Genomic DNA, 21,668 nt, shown 5'->3' with positions numbered 1-21,668 from the left:
AATGAGCGAGGTCTTGCAATACGAGTAGTAAGTATACACTTTGTCCGGTGACCGTCACGTGGGGATTGTGGGTAATCGTCTCCCATGCTCCTTCTCAGTCGGTGTGCCTCACTTATATAGTCAACATCCGTATGAGCATATACTGTTTACTATAGCATGGTGACCACGTGTGTGTGTGCTGTAATGTGCGAGTCCCTGTCTTGCACCCCAAAACATGAGGCTGAGTCTCAGTACTGTAGCAACACCAGCTTTATTCAGTGTAAAACAGGAACAGCACGGTTATTTATTGTAGTGGGATCTGCCACTCTCCTATACAGAGACACAGCAATCAGGAAGGGTCAGGTTAGTGGCTAAGTAATACTGTGCTCTTGCATTTATAATGTTCCTTGCATCACCCATTGACAGCAGGTGCTTATTGCTTGACTGCAATCTTTTCGGATTCGCTTTTTTGGTGAACTGCTACAGCGCTGGGAGGCTATGGTCGCTTCGGGACACTCTTTCACGTGTTGTCCAGTTGGGGGGAATCGCCAAAGAGTTTAGAAACCTTACAGTGCGTAAAGCATTTTTTAAAATTTTGTGTCCAAGTGTAGTGACTCTTCAGGCAAAAGCAACTGTCATTGAATAGGTTTAAAAAAAAAGAAAAAGATTCCAGTGAGCCAAGAGATAGCAGACATTCCATCAGTTAGAGAGAAAAGTTGTCCTACACAATAACCCTCCTCCTCCTGCTCCTCTTCTCCTCTCTCTCGTCTCCCTCACACCAGCCATGATTCTTTTCAAAGGTAAAATGCAACTTAATTTGTTTTACATATTTTTACTTTATATTTTGTATTAATCTATACTAATAAAAGGCAAAGCCCTCACTGACTTACTCACTCACTGACTCACTTACTCATCACTAATTCTCCAACTTCCCATGTAGGTAGAAGGCTGAAATTTGGCAGGCTCATTCCTTACAGCTTACTTGGGCAGGTTTCATTTCGAAATTCTACGCGTAATGGTCATAACTGGAACCTATTTTTATCCATATACTGTAATGGACGTTAGCTCGATGACTGTGGGGGGCGGAGTTGCGTGTGACATCATCACGCCTCCCACGTAATCACGTGAACTGACTGTGACTGCAGTACATAGAAAAGAAGGAAGAGCTCCCAAAGAGCGCTGAAGAAAAACACCAAATACTTTATTCGCGAGATACAAGTTTAATGAGAAGACACGAGGAATAAACAAGACTTTGGATCACTTTGTAATGGAGTTAAAATTGCTGTAGCGAGAAACTTTTAAGTGTCGGGTCTTAGCTAACATTAAATAAAGCCGTGGACATCGCAACATCACACAAGAGAGCAGCTCACGTGAACTGACTGAACGCAGTACGAGTGATCACTTCCATGCATCAAACCTGTTCAAAAAACGCATTACACAATTGACAAGTTAGGAAAAGAATATTCTCTGAGTTGAGCTCCACAGCTAACGCGGTCTTGCAGAAGCAACTTCGTCATGCTGCCACCAAATACTTACAGAAAAATGCACAAGTTAATACACACGCTGTCTCTAGAGTTTCTCCACACTCCATGTATTCCTTACATCCCCTTTATATCCTCTGATCTCCCATTTCAATTCAGATGCCTCCAATTTCTAGTAAGGCTCTGCTGCGCGATGACAAGTAATAAGTCTCAGGGACAGACCCTTCAAAAGGATGCCATTGATTTCAGGCAAGATTGCTTTTCTTCTGGACAACTATACTTGCATTCTCAAAAGTGACCTCACACAGCTTCGTCATATTACAACTATTAGCTAACATTAAATAAAGCCGTGGACATCGCAACATCACACAAGAGAGCAGCTCACGTGAACTTACTGAATGCAGTACGAGTGATCACTTCCATGCATCAAACCTGTTCAAAAAATGCATTACACAATTGACAAGGTGATGGCTTTATATGTTGTTCGTTTATAAAAGAGCAGAGAAGCTGTGTAAAGGCTGTTTCACAAAAAACCAGCGGAGCGTCTTATATGAGCAGGCGGTCAGCTAAAGAAGGGAATCAATAAATATCTATAATCGTAATGAACGAACAAAAACTAACGTACAAGCCGCGGATTAAATAAAGGAAATGTGTACCTGAACAGTAAAGTAAGTCTCGAATAGCTACACAATAACTAAAGGAATCGTAATAAACAAACAATAAAACAGTACAGAACTGCAAAGCAAGGAGAAACGATGGCCTTATATGGCGTTCGTTTATAAAGCAGCGGAGAAGCTATGTGAAGGCAGCTACACAAAAAAACAGCAGAGCGCCACACAAAAGAATAGAAATCTAAAAGCAATATGGCATTTATTAAAATATAAAAATAAAACAAATAAAAAACAAGTATAATAGAAAATATAATAGCAACGTTAGATGTAGATAGTCTTAGAAAAGCTTACACAAAATTACCGTTGTCTAGACAGGATGTTGTCCTGGGTAGCCTTTTCATTTAGCACTCGGTATCACACATATGTTACATTCTCGGATATCCAAATTAGATAGTCTTGTGTCTCAATCCCTGACTTTGCTACCTGTCTCATTACTTTTTCTTTCCTCTTTCTTCACAGCCTTTGGAATTCTGTAAGGAAACAACAAAAGCATATTATAAAAGAGATGCAAATGATATTATTTATCTTGACTTAGAGAAGGCGTTTGATAAAGTACCAGATAAGAGGTTAGCAAACAAACTAAAACAAGTGGGAATTTAAGAGTGACCCAACATTTGTGCGATAGACACATGAGCACCGACAAAATAGCGCCCATTAAAATACGGCGTCAAAGTCGCGCCAAAAAATCGTGCAGACAAAATCGTGAACGTTTCATTAAATATGAATTACTAGTTTAAAGCATATATAGTAATGTTTATTTTAGAAGTCAATATTATGAGACACGCCACGCAAATAGTCCTTAAGATCACGCCCTGCATATGTAGGAAGACTTGCAGCAAGACGTCTTGATAGTTGAGCGTAGTTAGACTTGCTGGCTGCCTGACTGCTGGTAATTTCGCTTTGTATATTATGCGTTATGCCAACCCTCGACTGAGTTATTTGTTCGCGGCATGCCATCAGCAACACGTTCTCGCATGTTCCACATGGTGATAGGAAACAATGGGTTGGCTCTTCGATTGCGTCTCAATCGACCAATGTAATTGTCCTCCCAGTAATCATAAACATTCTGGAGATTGTCGGGTCTACTCTCGCTCAGTTCATCGAAAGCGGACCCAACATCTTCCGGAGGATTAAACTCAGTGCAATTCGCATCTTTGAATACAGTTACTGTATAACCTAGCACATTATGTGTACATAATGCGCACGTATGCGTCCCACTCTCTTGGCCTTTCTCGAGATTTTGTCGGCGCGCATTTGTCGAAAAACCAGTTAGCGAGTTTGTCAGTGCTCATTTGTCAGTTGCGGTTTTGTCGCCGCTCATATGTCTATCGTGCTTTTGTCGGTGAACCAATTTAAGGTGTAGTGTGTAGGTGGACACAAAGCTGTCTCAAACACAGAAAGTAGAAGATTATGGTAACTGGACTTTTTTTCCTAGGTAGGTGATGTTAATTGTGGTGTTCCTCAAGGGTCAGTGCTGGGGCTGCTACCCTTTTTAATAAACAAACAATCTAGACAGAAATATAATCAATAAGTTGGCTACATTTGCAGACGATACCAAACTAGGTGGATGTAGGATCAGCTGAATACATAAGTGGCAGATGAAACTGAATGTAAGTAAATCTAAAGTATTACATGTAGGAAGTAGGAATATTTTTTTTTTTCTTTATTTCGCCTTATACAATTTCTTATATTAGGAATTTGTTAGTTTTCACATACCCCTTGGGGTCAGAGCGCAGGGTCAGCCATTGTACAGCACCCCTGGAGTAATTGCAGGTTAAGGGCCTTGCTCAAGGGCCCAGCAGAGTAGGATCTCTTTTGGCAGTGATGGGGATTTGAACCAGCAACCTTCGGGATACCAGCGCAGATCCATAGCCTCAGAGCCAGGTTTGAATACACATAGGGGGGTTGAAATTAGAAAGTACAGCTTATGAGAAGAATCTATGAGTCACAGTGGACTTGTCACTATCTATATCCAGACAGTGTACAGAACTGAGCAAGAGTGCTAATCGATTGTCAGGGTATGCAGTGTCCACAGTGTGTGGAGTAACAAGTCAAAGGAGGTTATGCTTAACTTACATAACACAAGGGTGAGGATTCATCTAGCGTACCACACATTTCAGGAACTTTATATTATAAAAATAACATAACAGTGGCACAGGAGGTCCAGAAGAGAGCAACTAGGCTGATTTTGGAGGTTTGAACTATAATTAAAGACTAAAGGAGTTGAATCTTTTCAATTAAAGCAAACAGAGTTTAAGAAGTGACACGACTGAATTATTTAAAATTATGAAGGGAACTGGTAAAGTAGATGCCAGCTATTACTTAAAATAAATACTTCAACAAGAAAATGGAACACGGTTGGAAACTTAGTAAAGGCAGATTTCAAAAAAAATATTAGAAAGTTTTTCTTCATGCAAAAAAACACATTCACATGGAATAAACAACCAAGTAGTGTGGTAGAGAGTACGAGTTTACAGATGTTCAGATCTCGATTTCATGTTTTGTTTTGGACAATCTGGGTAAATAGGACGGCCAAGCTTTGTTGGACTGAATGGCCTTTTCTCTTCACATTGGTCTGGTAAATGAATCACGCCATGTCCACAGCTGGTTTATGTCTTGCACCCATTGTTGCTGGGCTAGGGTCCAGCTACCAGCAAACCTAACTGAGATTCATCAAACAATCAATCAATCAACATTTATTTATATAGCACATTTTCATACAAAAAAATGTAGCTCAAAGTGCTTTACAAAATGAATAGAAAAATAGAAGACACAAATTCACTCATTAGGTTTCTAAGAATGTTATGCTATTGCAGTTTTTAAAAATGCTTATGGTTGCTCTCTACTTGGGACTTTTTAATTCCATTTGATAGTGGAGGGTCTGTTGTAGGTGCAAAATGGCTATGTATTACCAGTTTAACCAATCTGCTACTAATAGCAGAAAAGTGAGAAGTAGCAGTAACCTCTGAACTTTGAGTTTTAGACGGACATCTGGCAGGTATACAGTACAGGTGTGCCAAATGCATTTTAGACTTTTGTTCTTCCAAACTGAGAAGTAACAAAGACTGATTTCAGGAGCTGTAGTAGCTTCACATGATGAGGTGAAACACAAAACCCCTCGTTCTGCAGATGCCCATCTTCTCTAATGACCTTTCTTCTTTTCTCTCCACAGCTGAAACAGCTGCAAGCGAGTATTACAAACGCTTTCCTATGGCAGACATCACGGCTCCAGGAACACCTACATTTCAGCCTGTAAGCCTACATACCAAGGACAAATCCCTGCAGCCTACGTCGGATATTCACACCCCGCTGACCATTGCAGTGACCTCCACTCCCACACAGAAGACTAAAGTGAGTAAAACCAATACACACCCTCTGACATCCAGCTCTGCCTTCCAAGCCTGGGACCCAAGTAAGAACCATCCTCCTACTCACACGGGCAATCGGCGTCATGCTTATACTAACAAGCGGCAGTTCAGCATCGAGACACTGCCAGAGCTCTTCACTCAACCTCTGGGCTATGGGACCCAGTCAGCAGGACACGCTAACAGGCCATACAGCACCAACAGCAAGACAGAAGTCACAGTGTAAAAGATACACTTTGGGGGCTCTCGTCACAAAGGGTGCCCAGCAGTCCCTTCTTTCTTTGCCACCCACCTACTGCAGTGGCAGACTTGCCAACTTCTCTTCTCTCAGCACTTTCAAACATGTTGCATTCTCACATAGGGATGGGTGTCTCCCTACGACGGATTCTGAAATTCTCTTCTATGATTCACTTTAATGGAGCCTATTTTATATTGGTTTGTTGTGAAGAATAAAAACTTCTTGTGCCAATGTCGACGATGCCAAGAGATCATGTGAGACTGAAAGCCTGATTTTATTTGTGCCTGGCCCAGTGCTGAGCATTCTACAAACAATAACCACAGTACAGAGGCAAATGGGCTACGATGATCTGCCAGTGATCTATGAGTACCAGCCCTCTGTGACCCCTTGAGCAAAGGATGCCTTGACACAAGTCAGGCAGGGTCTGTATCTAGAACTGAAGGACCTCTACAAACGCATTAAAGTGCAAAGATAGTGTCTGGTTATTGCAGCTGTCTTGGGAATCAAACTATGGTACTCACTCAAGGCCTCGTTATCGTAAAATTCTCTAGTAGCAGAAGTGAAATCACACAGCCACATCTGAGCCTACAACCATGCAGCTCATTTCCTTAACTTTGAAAATCGGTCAGGTGTTCTGTAGGCCTCACTAAGAGTCCCTTCTGTTATATGGTGGACAGATCAATGTTAAGCACTTGGGCCCACAACAACAAAAACATGAATTATGGTCTCGCCATGGACTTTTGTATTTATGTTGACTCTGACCTGTGACTGCTAAACTGAGCCTTATCCTCTATGATTTAGCAGAGAAAGGAGCAAATACATGAGCAGAAATCAATTCTGAGATCTCTGCCATTCCAGGGGTGTTCTAGGACCCCACGTAGCAATGCACAGCATGGAGTGACAAGCAGCAGCCAAGATCTTAAAGCCAATCCTTTACTTTGAGCTTATCTTACTTCATTATGTCCTGAGGGATCCACAAAAAGCGTCAATAGTAATCAAGGCCTGGAGTCGCGATGGTGGCCAAGGTGTCAGATTTAACGCTGACCATCACATTTGGCACGTTTTTTCTCTCAGAGCAGATGGCATTTTAAGACAGCTATCCAAATCATGAAAGTCACACTGATATTTCAAATGCATCAACACTGCACTTTTTGGACATGCTACAAAATTCCAAATGATAGAACAGGAAGAGACTAATCCCAACATGAAATAATCAACTTGACTGTCGGCAGAAGGCTGGAAATATAAACTTAAATTGTGTGGAAATAAGCATGCTGGAAAGAAAGGAACTGAAGAACATAAGAAATGTTCAATTGGAAATTCTGCGAAGGATTACGCTGTGTGAAAGCACTCCAAGCAAATAGAGGACTTACGTGTGAAATATGTGAATGTAAGTTTTAATCAATTAACCAACACACAAAATGTGAAATATCTTGGAAAGGAGTTAATAGTAAGACGCCTGACAGCTACCAACAGTAAATGTGGAAGATCACATTTTAAAGGGTTAAGACATTTCTCAACACACCTAAACAAAATGTAGGGGCTTGAAAGAATGTTAATGTGTAAATGAAACAGACATGAAAGCTTCCAAATAAACATAATTAAAAAACAAGAAACCGTCACAGTTCCAAGAGTGAACAAACTAAAGGAATACATTCTAAAACATAAATGTGTCAGTTTTAAATAGGAGGATGCATTAAGTTTAGACGCAATCAGAGTCACAAGCCACCCACCCTTAATGGCATCTACACTATGGCTAGTCACACTCAGACAAGGAAACTAGTTTACCTTGTGAAGTCCACCGTGAATGCTGGGAGAAAATGTCAACTCCATATTGGTCACTATTAGACTGGAATTTAATACTGGTCTGTGAAGTTGTAAGGTGGCCCTGCAGAACACTCACCTGCAATCTAAAACTATAAATGAAAAACTAAATGCAGAGTTCTGAGATCTTACATATGTAAAATCTGTACAAATGAACAAATACACAAATGTAAATGTAAGTACTAACAGCAGGACATTGTGATTTTAATGAGGAATATAAGGAGGAAGATTTCAGGAACGTCTGAAAGTGTCAAATAAATGTCAAGTTGGGGATCTGAGCAAAGTCAAAAAAACTGCAATACAGACAAATAAAACTAAAAGGTAATGCTGCACTGCTCATTAATGCATCTTCGTGGAACGTACAATAACAACAACAACATTTATTTATACAGCACATTTTCATACAAATAATGTAGCTCAATGTGCTTTGCATGATGAAGAAAAGAGAAATAAAAGACAAAATAAGAATAAGACAACACTAATTAACATAGAATAAGAGTAAGGTGGTCCGATGGTCAGGGAGGACAGAAAAAACAAACAAACAAAAAAAAAAAACTCCAGACGGCTGGAAAGAAAAAATAAAATCTGCAGCGGTTCAGAGGCCATGGGACCACCCAGTCCCCTCTGGGCAATAATACATTTCTCTCTGTGCAGGTTTAAGTGTTATGTTCAATAAGGCTGGTTGGCTGCCCTTCCTGAAACTGAGGCCCTTTAGTTACCTTACCTTACAGTAACCTTATTTAATTCCAAGTCATGGGACAACAATAATAAATCTGAAGGTAGAAGCAAGAGTTAAGAGTAACAAAATGTCCGCCAAACAATAATGAAATTCAAGAATGGCTAAATGTACCAAGAAATACTTATGTGAGGGTGTAAATATATATAAACACACCAACAAATATACACTTCTTAACTCGGAGTTACAGACTGAAGAAATATGCCACACAGAAATTATATATTTTTTTTTAATATACAGAGTGAGTCAAAATTATGTTAACATTTACAATTTATTCACAAAACATACTTCATATGTGCAAGAAGATTAACAGGAATGTCTCAGCCTGTTTGCCATCATGTTCAACACATGTACCATATGTGGCACATAAATTGTCCACAACAATTGTGTATAAGTATAGACATAGCAGTACCATTAGTGTTAACATAATTTTGACTCACCCTGTATTACGTACCCCACGTGACATGTAGTGATGACCAAGATAAATTTGTATTCTCCTGAACGGTCATCTGTATAGATAAGTACTTGACAAAAGAAAACGATATAAAAATGTCCATGTTACCCAAGTGGTATAATCCACTTGTCAAGTCAACCAGATGTACACTCGCAACATACAAAACACGTGCACTTTTTGCTAAATCTTTTAAAATGTATATACTTCTATAAAATCAGAGCAGTGCACAAACAGAAAACAAATTCAAATGGGATCATGCTTTTGAATTAAAGATTCACCTCTCCCCCTCATTCATTGGTCGAGTGGCCTGTCTTCAGTTCAAAATCGCTGATGATCATTAGTTGTGCTTGGGGTTATAGTGTAATACTGGCAATCATTTACACGTAAACACAATTATTACTAGGGCTGAATAGTCCAGAGAGTTTGAGAGTGTGTGTGTGTGTGTGGGCCTTGTAAAGGACCAGCACTCTATTCAGTGCTTCTGGGAAAGGAACTAGTCCTCTGCAATCACGGATAGGACTACATGGGTTTGAGAAAACTATAATGCTTTTATAATACTAGGAAATGTGGACCTCAAGTCCTCAAATAAAGGTGGTTCTTATTGAGTAAGCTGAATGAACATTTCCATTGGGGCCAAACATTCTTTTGCTTTTAGTATGCGAAAATATCATCCCACAGTGAGCCCCGTCGCTGTTTTGAAAGTAGTGTTCCTCAATCAAACATTGATATAAGAATGTAAAAGTAATGTTTGCATATAGGCAGAAGTTACGAGTATTTGATGATCACCTTGCTTCTCGTTTCTATGTCATTGTCATGTCAATGAGTCAAAGTATTAGTCAGCTGCTCAATAGCTTTAAAAAAACAGGCTTACATCTCATTGTTTTTCGTTGCTCAAGCACCTCTAATGTTTGGCTTGACACTCGGAAGCTGTCACAGTTGGACGTCTTTTTTGTGTCATCATGGTGGGTAGCACTGTATTTTGTCACGCACTTGAATAGTTTGATGTAAGAAAGACACAGACCCCAATAACTGCAGAGTTTGACACCACCCAAATGTGTTTCTTCATCAGTATCATGTAATAAGCTTTTACTTAAGAACCTAGTGGTTCACGAGTAATCACATGACAGATGGACACAATTCTTATCATGATAGATGATTACTTCATCAAGTAGGCGGTTCGATTTTTCAGTAATATCACAATAATCCTCAAGAAATAAATTGTTTTGGTATACTTTGTAAAGATGTGGGAGTTTGTAGCATATAACAAAAAAAAAATCATTTTATTCACATTTTTAATTATGAGGAACGTATTGCAGAACAATACTTGCCTAAATAAGTTCTGCGAGACACTCATGTCTTTATAAATGAATTTACCCCCCTTGGATTCTGCTATCTAATTGAAGCATCATCATTTATCTATTTATATCTGCGTAGCTTCCAATGATTGCTTACTTTGCCAGCTGGCTATCGCCTGATCTCGGATTTTTATTTATAGGTTTGCTCTAGCAGTCCATGGTGTATACGTCTACATTTTAGAATGTTGAGCTGACACGCTGAACCTCCAGCAGAAAGCTGAGCTCTTCCTCCCTCCTAACTGCCGCACAAACAAACTCAGCAGCTTTATAGTCCACATGAATAAGGGTGGATTTCATGTTTCACTTTTTTTTAACTTTAGTCTACAAATAAAGTCCAATTTCTAAATGTAGAAAAGAAACCACAATACACGTCTGCTGCACAGATACCAGCTTGTTGTCTTTCTTTAGTTGTTACACTTAATACAGCAAAAAGAAAATCACCAGGATTGCAGTTTGATGACAAACAATGAGGAAAAGAAAAGCCAAGGATGACCAACAACAAGTTTCCATCGGGAATGATAACAGTCTCTCTAACCTAAACTAACCAATGAGGGTGGTGGGGTTCGGCCAAATATCATTGTGCTTGGTAATACTGAGCAGAGTCATGTCTATGATTTGAAGAAAAAATGAGACCCTGGCACCTTCTGGCTACCATCCACGTTGTACCGATGATCAGTTTTGTTTTCTCAAAAAGCAACTATAAATGAATGAAAATGAAAGTACATACAATTCTGTTGTAGCCTCTCAACCTTTTGAAGTCTGACTCGACAGACGAGTGTGTCAAAAGTCTCGGTGGAAATGTAAGGAAATACGAACGAAGGACAAATAGTTTATATTGACGTCTTTGTTCAGACTATGCAGCTGCCGGATGTTTTTTTTCTAGAAATGAAAAGAAAGCTTTAAGAAAAAAATGTACTAATATCATGTAAAAGTTATTTTTTGTAGTACTGTCATGTTAAACACAGTTACGCACGATAAAATGATGACATTAGGAGGATTTGTAGATGGAGATTATTCTTCATTGCTTGTGTCCCCTGTTGCACTTTTTCTCTCAACTGTACAGTGCCTTTTGTGGAAATCGCATGAGTCTGTACAGTTCACAGCTACAAACACCATTCGACAAGCTTGAAAGGCATGGACTTCCTGGAGTAAATCAACTGCCGTTTTTTTGGGAAAACGAAAATTAAAAAATATCTCTACGCATTTTGTCTCGCCTACTTGGAACTCTGCAAAGTTAGTGGGGCCTGAAAGACTTTGAAGACAAAGACAGGAAAATGCATTCTTTAACTCCAGCAAGAGAAACCACATGCCAAGGGAGATGAGAGGGTCACTGTAACGTGCTTTTTGTTTGGTGTGTGTTCGCTTCATTTATAAGGGCTTCTTCACTCTTTCAGTGTTTTCAATATTTGTTGATTCAAATATTTTGTAATATAAACTGGAAGCTTTTTTCTGAATGAACGACTTAAAAACATAAAGATTATACTTGACAATGAAAAGGTTTTCTTAGGTTCATGTAATTTCTAAAAAGTCTGTTTAATCATGTGAGCAAAGGTTTTCCGCAGGTTCTGCCTCTCCCCATTTTGTTCTTACTGTGTTTGACTAATATCTCACTTGGCATCGGATCTGAACCAAAGCATGCATAAGGTAATCTTGATTTGGAAATCATGCTGAATATTTTCTTTGTCTCCCAGGGTTCAGGAAGGAGCTCGTTAACAAAGATCATTAATGCTTACAAAGAATCTGGCTTGAAGATCAACATGCCATTATGGAATTTCATTATTTCAGAGATGCTATGTTTCCTGAGTTAATTGAACTGTGTAGAATTCACACACACCACTCTGCTATTTAAGGAGTTTGAGATGAATCGAACCTGCTGTAAGGGCCGAGTTAGAGCTCAGCTGACGTCACCAGGAAGTGCACTGCTGCTAACAGTAGCTCAGAGGTCTATTTCTACACACGAAAGCATGGCAGTTTCTATTTTTTGAAGTGTTAAGGAGCTACTGCTCAGCACCTTTGCAATCCAAACATCACTGCTTTGTAGCTGACCACTGGAAGTTACTACGGTGCAAATGTTTAGACGAGGACAGACTGGGGTATGTTAGACCCACTCCATGACAACACATTTGGCATAGTCAGCAGGAGCGGAGTGGCCTCTTAGTGCTGTGCAGGGTTCATCGCAAAGTGCACCACTTACAACAGGTTGGAGGTCGTTCCTGCGCACAGACGCATAGGAGTCGTTGCTATTGCTCAAATCACTAAGGTGTAGCTGTGGTGAGTGCCTTTATAATTCAAATGTTGCAGGTCCACGACTGTCCACCTGCAGTTACAATAGTGTAAAGGTCTGAACTTGATTGGATCATGGCATGTCAAACCTACTCCACAACAAAACACTTGGTGTGGTTGGCAGGATATGCACTCTTTTTGGGTGGTGTGTAGTGGCCCATTACTTAGTGAGATCGTATCTGGTGTCATCAGCAAGTGCACCACTTGCAGGTACCACACAGCAAATATCTGGGCTTATGTGGCGATTCTAAATTGGCCCTAGTGTGTGCTTGGTGTGTGTGTGTGTTTGTGTGTGTCTTGCGGTGGGTTGGCACCCTGCCCAGGATTGGTTCCTGCCTTGTGCCCTGTGTTGGCTGGGATTGGCTCCGGCAGACCCCCGTGACCCTGTATTTGGATTCAGCGGGTTAGAAAATGGATGGATGGATGGATGTCTGGATTAATAATATTTTTCCAAACTGCACAATTTTACACAAGTTCAACTAGTATTTCCAAATTATTGTAGAAATTGACAAAAATATTGATATTGTGACACAGCAGTAAGTGGTCATTAGCCTTTAAAAAGTCATTCAATTGGCAGATCTTGATACCCCGTGAAATGGAAAGCATGAGGGACTGATGATCACTAGTTTGCCTTAAAAAGCTTTCTGCTATGTTTTAAGAGTGGCGCCTGATAGTAATTTCAAAATCGAAACATTCAGAGGTTGTAAAGGGTCCTTAGAGAATCAAAATCTGCTTTACTATTAAATCTTGCCACTTGCTTAAACAAAAGAAACAAGTACAAACTGCTTTGAATTACTGAGGCATCCATAATCAAGAGAAAGTGTCTGCTTTAAGTGTAAAATGCAATATTGACATACTGGTTGTCTTTTGAAATGTGTTGCTTTACTGCTCACCATGTCAACCTCCTTTTCATTACACAGGCTTGTATATGTTGCCCTTGCAAGTGCTGCCCTATCATGCCCCTTTAAATCCCAAGATGTTGACAGTGTTTTACTCACCATGTGTAATATTTTTAAAGGATGAACCAACATTCAAGTTGATTTACCATCAGAACATTAGAAAATACATTTCCAAAAAAAATTCAACTGGAGACCCTAATAAATAATGTTTTATAAAGAATAAAGACGACTTGCATGGTTCCACTGGAATTACACAAACGATTGTAATCCCAATTTCCTTTAGCACTGCGGAGATCCTTTGTTGCTTGCAATGAATTGCCAACCCAAAATAAATTACTGCTCTTTCATTAAACTGAAGAATCAAAAGATCTTCCCAATGCCATTTAAATATTCCTCATCATTTACCACAGGGAAGAAATCTCAAATGATTTTTTAAAACTTTGTTTCTACGGAGGAAACTTCAATCAGAAAAGCTAATTGAGCCCATAACCTCACTCCGTTTATTATCAAGTGTTTTGCACCCAGTGTAAATACCACTTTTCCAATCAAGAATGGAGCACAACGCTAATTGTTTATGTTAATAAGTAATGAATTAAAAATTATATTTGATGTAAAGCTTCACAACTGCAAGAATATACCGTAATATATTACTGAAAGCAATAATTAGCAGGGCCATAGCTATATAGGCCGGGGATTACCGGCAAAGCAATAAAACGTATGAGATCACCAGGAACCATTCATTGATTCCTTCATTCATATTAAATTCTTGTGACCAGTTTAGGTCTACATTGACAATAAACATTGTTGGATCAGAATATCTCTCTTCGGTTTGAGTGAAAAAGATTTTTCTTTTTGAATCACAAGAAACCGCAACATTAGTAATAGTCCAGCCAGTTTATATTCCTTAATAAGGAAATGTGTTTTTGCCAATGCAGGTCATGGCATGCCAGAATTATGACAGGCTTCACCATCAACTGCACATCTTAGAGCTTAAAGTACTCTACAAAGATGCCACATCCTCCCTTTTCTGGTCAAAATGCAATACTTTTTGCTAGAAAAAAATATCTTAAAATGCATTAAAGCAGAAAGCGCCTGACATTCTATTGTTTGTTTGTTTCTTTAAAGCTTTAGTCTTGACCCTCGTGGCCCAGAGTTCCAGGTGCCACTTCCTTTTGCGCCCTACTGTGAAGTTGCCCCCATAACTGCTGCAAGGCAGATGTGTGTGCTTCCCTCCCACCCTATAAAGTAGTTCTCTTTCATTTCTTTGCTCATTTAAACAATGGCTTTACAAAGATGTCTTTTGGTAATGAATTCAATTCTTGTTCTTTGTATGACTTGAAAAAAAATAAATATCAAAGTAAGTTATCATTACTGCTGGCCTGTTTGTTGCTTTCTTTTAGCATTGCCAGATAATATTGCTGGACAACATTAAAGATACGCTGCTGTTACAGCACTTCAGACGAGTAATGTGCTGGATATCGGTTAGACACACAAGTAAAAATTTCACCAAACTCCATATTTGTGGCAATGCCACTAGTTGTGGTGACTTTACCAGTGGTGAGCCACATATTGAATACTTGTAAAGGGTAAACAATGATGGACTTTGTAACAGTATGGATCTGGAGCCTTTAATTGACAGGGGCAAATGCAGGACTACAGGAAGTATCAGTCACTCAAGAGGATAAATCAACGTGGCACCTATTGAACATCTTATAACAATGTCATGTCATATCTTAACAGTTGTTCTTACAAACAAAATTACTCATACGAACTGAAGAAATCGCTTATTTTCTATGTTCTGACACCACACAGGTGTCAGGAAGAAAGGTAAGGTCTAGAAATGTAGTCACAAACAAAGTACGAGTTAAGACCCGAAACGGCTGATCCACTCGTCTGGAACAAAAGCTACACCACCAAGACCCGTGGCCTGGCAAAGTGAGGAAAATTCAGACCAGACAAGCCACACCTCTTTCAAATAGCTTCCCCAATTGACGGTTAAATAAGCAAAAGCAAACAGTATTAATAAGGTGTATATACATTGATGGTAAAAATTAACAAACAATAAAATGACATATATATTTCACTGCTGCCAAAGCCAGAAAACTTGAAGACACACATAAAACTCCAAAAGATTAGACGGAGAATGATTAGTGAATGTGAACCTTGTCCAGCTGGTAAGTGTCCTACGGTTATTATACTTGAATGAAATTGTTGACTGGCTCCTCTCCCCAAACATCAAAGAACAGTCTCACCGTATAATCCTCAGCTTCTCTTGTCTAATCCAGAACCCCGGGGTTTTACGTGTTGTTACTGTCTGGCGTCTTGTGTTTTGTAGATGATTCTTTTGTTTTCGTCCTCCTGTTTAAATAGCAATGATCCGGATGGAATTGGTGGGTTTGACAGGGAAAATTATCACGAGGGGTCACGGTTCCATGGCGTTATTCTTCCCCCTTTTTTTCCAGGGGACAATATTTACACAGACACACATACAGTAGACCATATAAATGGGACAACACTATGAAAGATGCGACTCAGCACAGAACATATTTAAAACATTGCTATTCATGCAGCACCGCTACAGACCAAATAAATCAAACTTATCGTTTGTCTTGCCAAAGAGGGACTTCAAAAATTCAAACAACAGAAAGTAAAATCATAAATTGCAAATGGTAGCCGCAATATCCCCCAGCTTAGACAATGAAGGCTTTGTAAGAATAGCTTATAAGCAGTCTCACCTATGATATAATCGAAAGTGGTTTACGGGTACATAGCCCCCAGAAATTCTTTTTCATGTCATAGCAACAGGACTTCAAAATAAAAAAAAAATGCAACGTTAAAGAAGTACCAAAACAAAAGGACCCAAAAATACCTACCAAGAGAAAATAACTTAAATTAGTGTTCCTTGACACATAAGATGTAAGTTTACATCAGCAAGTCAAGTCAGGTTGGGGAGCATGCACTGGTACTGTGCGTTGCTGCACCAACTACACGTCAAAACAACTCGGGCTCCCGGTTGGCAACCCCCCAGGCAGACACGTGGTCCAGTCCTACCCTCCGGAAATGACCCTCTATCTGCCGCAGTCAGGTATTTCGTGGGTGACCCCTTGGCCTGGTCCAGCCAATTGGGTCCCCAACAATGAGGATCTTATGAGCCGGATCACCCTCGGGGAAACGCGCCACATGGCTGTAGTGCCGTAAATGACACCCCCTCACAATGCAGGTAATGTGCCTCATTCGGGACTCCATGAGCAACAGCTCAACAAAGTCAAACCAACGGTACCCAAGGATTTTCCGGACAGACAGTACCAAAGGAGCCCAATCTTTGTCTCAGGTCACTGGATAGAGTCCATGTCTTACAATCATATAGCAAGGCAGGAAGCACCAGGACTCTAAAGACTTGGACCTTCGTCCTTTTGCATAGCTATCAGGAGCTCCACACACCCCTTTCCAGCGACCTCATGAGCCTCCATGGTTTCCCAGTCCGTCTACTGAATTCATAGAAAGAGTGACCAGAGACATGAATGTCACTGCCAAAGTAAGTAAACCTCTCAACAAGGTCGACATTCTCTCCGCAGACAGACACACTGCTGATGGCTGTGCCCAAGAGGTCATTAAAGGCCTGGCTCTTTGGTTTTTATCCAGGACACTCGCAAGCCCAGACATTCAGACTCCTCACTCAGTCTCCCGAGCGCCCCGATCAGAGCCTCCATTGACTCCGCGAAGATCACAGCATCGTCAGCAAAATCAAGATCCATGAATCTTTCTTCACCAACAGATGCCCCACAGCCACTTGACCCCACGACCTTACTCAACGGCCAGTCCATACAAGCATTAAACAGAGTAGGAGCAGAACACACCCCTGACGAACCCCAGAATCAACTGGGAAAAACGCAGAGGTCCTGCCTCCACTCTGCACAGCACTCACAGTACCAGTGTACAGGCCGGCCATGATATCCAGCAACCTCGAGGGGATCCCGTGAACCCTCAGGATGTCCCACCGGGCAGCTCGAACAGCTGAGTCAAACGCTTTATGAAAATAGACAAAGGCTGCAAATAAACTCTGCTGATATTTCGTGTTTGTGCTCTATGAGTACCCTAACACTCAGGAAACGTACAGACAAAAACAATTTATAAACACAGAAGCTTAAGAAGGACTAGGAAGTGAATGCATCAGATAATAAGAGACAAAAGCACTGGCCTCAGCCAAAAAGACATGGCAAACTCAAAGTCAATGACGAAATAAAAAGTGTTTTTTAAATAAGCATTATGAAATGTTTGTATCCACAAAAATGGACAGTGAATGTGTCTCTGTGACTGTTAAGCTACTGCATCGATGATGGGATCAGGCGTGACTTCTGGGGACACATGCATAGCTATTCCCAGTTCAGTGCTAACAGTTAAAACCACAAAAGGAAGAGAACCACGAAAAACAAAATGGTGTTGTGGTAAATAATAAAAATGAAGACAGTAATTTTACTAACTTGCCAAATTGACTTCAAAGAATCAAACAGTTGTTTTCTGATGTGAAACACATACAGTAGCTTACCATTAAATAAGACACATATGAACATTTATTACATCTGGGAAAAATGTAAAAGTGTAACAGATTCATGAGATTTACAATGATCACTCTAGTTAGTAAGCAGGTCAAAAGCATTCTATACATTCCTCTGCTCCTATATGTATTATCATGATAACTGTGATCCATGCACAACAAAAACAAAATTGCTTACAGTTTGCCGGTGGCTTTATGCTGTATTCACACTTACAGTATCTGAGTTTTTCAGTTTTCAGTGTTCAACTTGTGAAGTTCTTCATTGTGTCCACATGAGTTTCTTGTTGGATTTTTACAACAAATGTGAAGTGGCTCTTAATGTATTACTTGGTCTATAAAATTAAATTTAAGATATGCTGTTATTTTTTTAGTGAAAATAATATATTCAAAGTGTATCACATTGCTCCAAATCCAGTTTAGCTGACCAGGTTATATTTTAAATTTTAAAACAACTAGGAGAATTCTGAATTATTCAAGTTGGAGCTCCAACTTTGTGGGGCACTCGTGAAAATTCCGACTCAGAAATTTCACTTTCCTGTCTGTAAGACAGCACATGACTACAGCATTGATTCCTACTAGTATTTCTACAAACTGTGTACGCTCCTCTCATCATCTACATAAAAAAGATCTCAGATGTTTGGCAGTAATCATAATACATATGAACATTTGTATGAAGTATTCATAACTGGACACATTTCAGATAATTTATCAGATGTGCTACTGTATATAAAATGAAGTTAACGCTACAAAAAAGGAAATAAAACACTCGCCAAAAGCAGTTTGCCCTCATAGTGAAACAGTTCTCATCTGTCAATCAGTGGACTTTGAGGTGGCACCAACATGAATAATAAAATTATTTTCATGTGGTTTGTTAAGGCACATAATTTTTGACAAAGGAGTGGATTAAGCAAAGCATCGGATACAAGGCAGGAACAAGAACATGCAAACTCCACACAGGGAGTACACGGCACTCTAACACCAAGCTATTTGCTGCAATATAGCAGTGCTACCACTTCGCCCCCATGCCAGCCAAGGACATATTCCTTGACAAGAAATTGTGGAGAAACGCTTAAAAAATAGACAAAGAAAACAACACAGTTCAGACGTTTCTGGATGGAATAATCCCGATTATCAGAGAGATGCTCAGATGTCTGTGATGAAGGCAGCTGAAACAAAACTCTCTGGGTACACAGCGGGCTCAAAGTCATGAAACAAGACACATCATCTATTATACCTCAGAAGAGAAGTGATCTACATGACAGCAAAATTCATCAAATTCATCTTCTCATGGCCACTAATGGCACCAGGAAATCCATCCTTCCATTTGCTTGATGTGTTCAAACGAACAATAAATAACAAATCAACAACAAAAACGTCAAGCCAGAGGAAGGGGATAGAAGCAGACATTTACTAGAGGAACATGACAAGTAATGAGAACAGGGAGTTGTTTTGCGGCCTGGTGAGATGAACAGAGGACTATAATAAAGCCATCAATCATGTGCTACCCTATCACCTCTAAGACTGGTTTAACATAAAGGCCTGCCGCCTCTGTCAAACGAGATCAGAGGACTACACAAGGACATCAGGAGATTAGACAGACCTGGTCTCTCTGGGGGATCTGTGTTCCTTAACAGATGTCATAAGCTGAGAGTAAAGAAATGCATGCTCATCTAACCCCCACCATGGAAACATACAAGTGACCAGCAGTGACAATAAATGCAACAGGTCATAATAACTGTAGTTAGAACCCAGAAGCTTTAAAATAGAGGTTATGGTGCTAAAGATTTTCCCATTAGGGAAATGTAATTTCAAGCAATAGTCAAAAGCATGTAGCCATGTGATTACTTCCATCCAATAACCCATCACTTAACCCGCTTATTTGCTGAAGGCCGCACTGGGTGTAAGGAAACATGGAATAAACCCTGGAGGGGGGCATCAGCCCATCACAGGACACACTCATCATTTGACTTAATTATTTTCCTACCGGACATTTCAGCATGAATACGGCCATGTCAAAGCAATTATTCCTACTGGTCATTCATCCATGCATTTAATGAAGCAGTTTCTTACATTAAAGGGTTGCTGTAGGTCATAATATTAAATGAATGAAAACGCACATATCAAAGTTAGTGATTAGTTAGCAGTAAGTGAAATTTCAACTTCCTGTCAGCTTAAAAATCTGCTATATTGATATTTACCATTTGTGGATTGCTTTGTGTTGTATTGAGTCAGCAGCATGTGGGTACTGTACAATTCAATCTTCTGTAAAGATAAAACAGAATTATCAGTATCAGAGGACTTGGGAAATGAATTGTAATTAAAAGTGGCACAGATCAGAACAAAACCTGAAACATAGGAGAATCTTTAAATACTAACAGCAATATAAACTGCAAAAAAAAAAAAAAAACAGGTACAGTATTTAAATCAAGATCCACCAGACATAATGATACTTTAACGTACATATAAATTACACAACCTAAGAAACTTCATTGATAAGCTAACCTAACTTAAACTGATAACATTGTTCGCTTTCTGAAAAATAACGGTTCTGCTTTGAGATAAAAAAAATGTAGTGGAGGCCAAGACAAGATTTGGAAATTCAAGAAAACAGACAAACAGAACACAAGGAAGGCAAAGCAAAACCTCCATTTGACTGCAAGGGACCTACAGGAAGGTTTAACTAAGAAAGAAGTGGTACTGCACTGCTCTACAGTGCAACGTTATTCACTCAGACACGGCCATCATGGAAAAGCCCTCAGAAGGAAACCTTAACTGCAATCTCATCACCAACAATAACACCTGCATAAGATAGAGACACTTTGGAACCATGTGCTGTGGATAGATGAAGTTCAAATTAAACTCGCGGGCCACAACCACAAAAATTTAGTTTGAAGGAGAAAACACATTGTGAACCACTAGGTATGGGGTGGGTCTATTAGAGTTGAGGATTGTGGGCACAGGAAACACTGTGTGACTACAGAATGCATTCCATGAAGTATCTGTCACCGTCCTGCTCCACTAACAGACTGAGGAGATCGTTCCTCCCCCACACTATACGACTCTTCAATTCCACCTAGGTAAACGTTAATATTATACAAAATTGTATGTCTGTCTGTAATATCTTCATTGTTATCACTCTTTAATTTAATATTGTTCTTTATCAGTATGCTGCTGGAGTATGTGAATTAATAAAGTATCTATCTATCTACAAATCCATGATAGGAATGTCAGACAAGTCAGTCAGGAGATTGATGCGAAAAAAAGGATGGCTTCTACAATGAGAGGACGACACAAGAACACATATTGAAATCTTCTATGATGTACCTAAGGTAAAAGTGAACACAAGGACTTGCCCTCACAGTCCCGAGACTTGAACATCCCTGAAAATCTGTTGGTAGATCTTTAAGATGCTGCACATGCAAGACAGGCCAAGAATATCTCACAGCTGGAAGCAATCTGCAATGAAGAAGGGGGAAAAATGACAAATCAAGAATTCAACAACTTGTAGTTGGCTACAAAATATGTTTGCAAGGTGCAAGTTTTGGCATTTGGCGTTACTAAGTTGGATGCTCACATATTTGCAATTTAAATTTTATTTTACTTTTTTAATTCATTAGATAAATTGTAACTATACATTAAGATTTTCATTAAAATTACATTTTAACTTGTTTGCTGTTGAAGTTGTATTTACTATTTTTTACTCAAAATGTCAAGAAAATATGTAATTTGGCCAGGGGTGTATTGACTTTTACGTGGAACTGTATGTCAGTATATATACACTCACACTCACACACGAAGAGACACACAGTATATTGTATGTATATATAT

General features: G+C 39.6%; 1 protein-coding gene across 2 annotated transcripts in view; it reads left to right on the top strand.

The window, feature by feature from the left end:
* LOC120536896 (protein shisa-9B-like) overlaps positions 1 to 21,290 on the top strand; it is a 196,455-nt gene extending 175,165 nt beyond the window's left edge. The window contains exons 4-5 of one of the 2 annotated variants that reach the window (XM_039765444.1): positions 5,304 to 5,482; positions 21,063 to 21,290. In XM_039765444.1, coding sequence (XP_039621378.1) covers positions 5,304 to 5,482; positions 21,063 to 21,092 — 209 coding nt within the window. In that variant the 3' untranslated portion in view covers positions 21,093 to 21,290. Of the gene's footprint in view, positions 1 to 5,303; positions 7,989 to 21,062 lie in introns of those variants that run through there. The other variant, XM_039765443.1, reaches the window with a different exon arrangement.
* Positions 21,291 to 21,668: the final 378 nt, after the last annotated feature.

Source organism: Polypterus senegalus, chromosome 10 (genome assembly GCF_016835505.1).
Source record: "Polypterus senegalus isolate Bchr_013 chromosome 10, ASM1683550v1, whole genome shotgun sequence".
Classification (NCBI taxonomy): domain Eukaryota; kingdom Metazoa; phylum Chordata; class Cladistia; order Polypteriformes; family Polypteridae; genus Polypterus; species Polypterus senegalus.
Note: the sequence above shows the minus strand (reverse complement) of the source record. Positions and strands in the feature narration are given on the sequence as shown.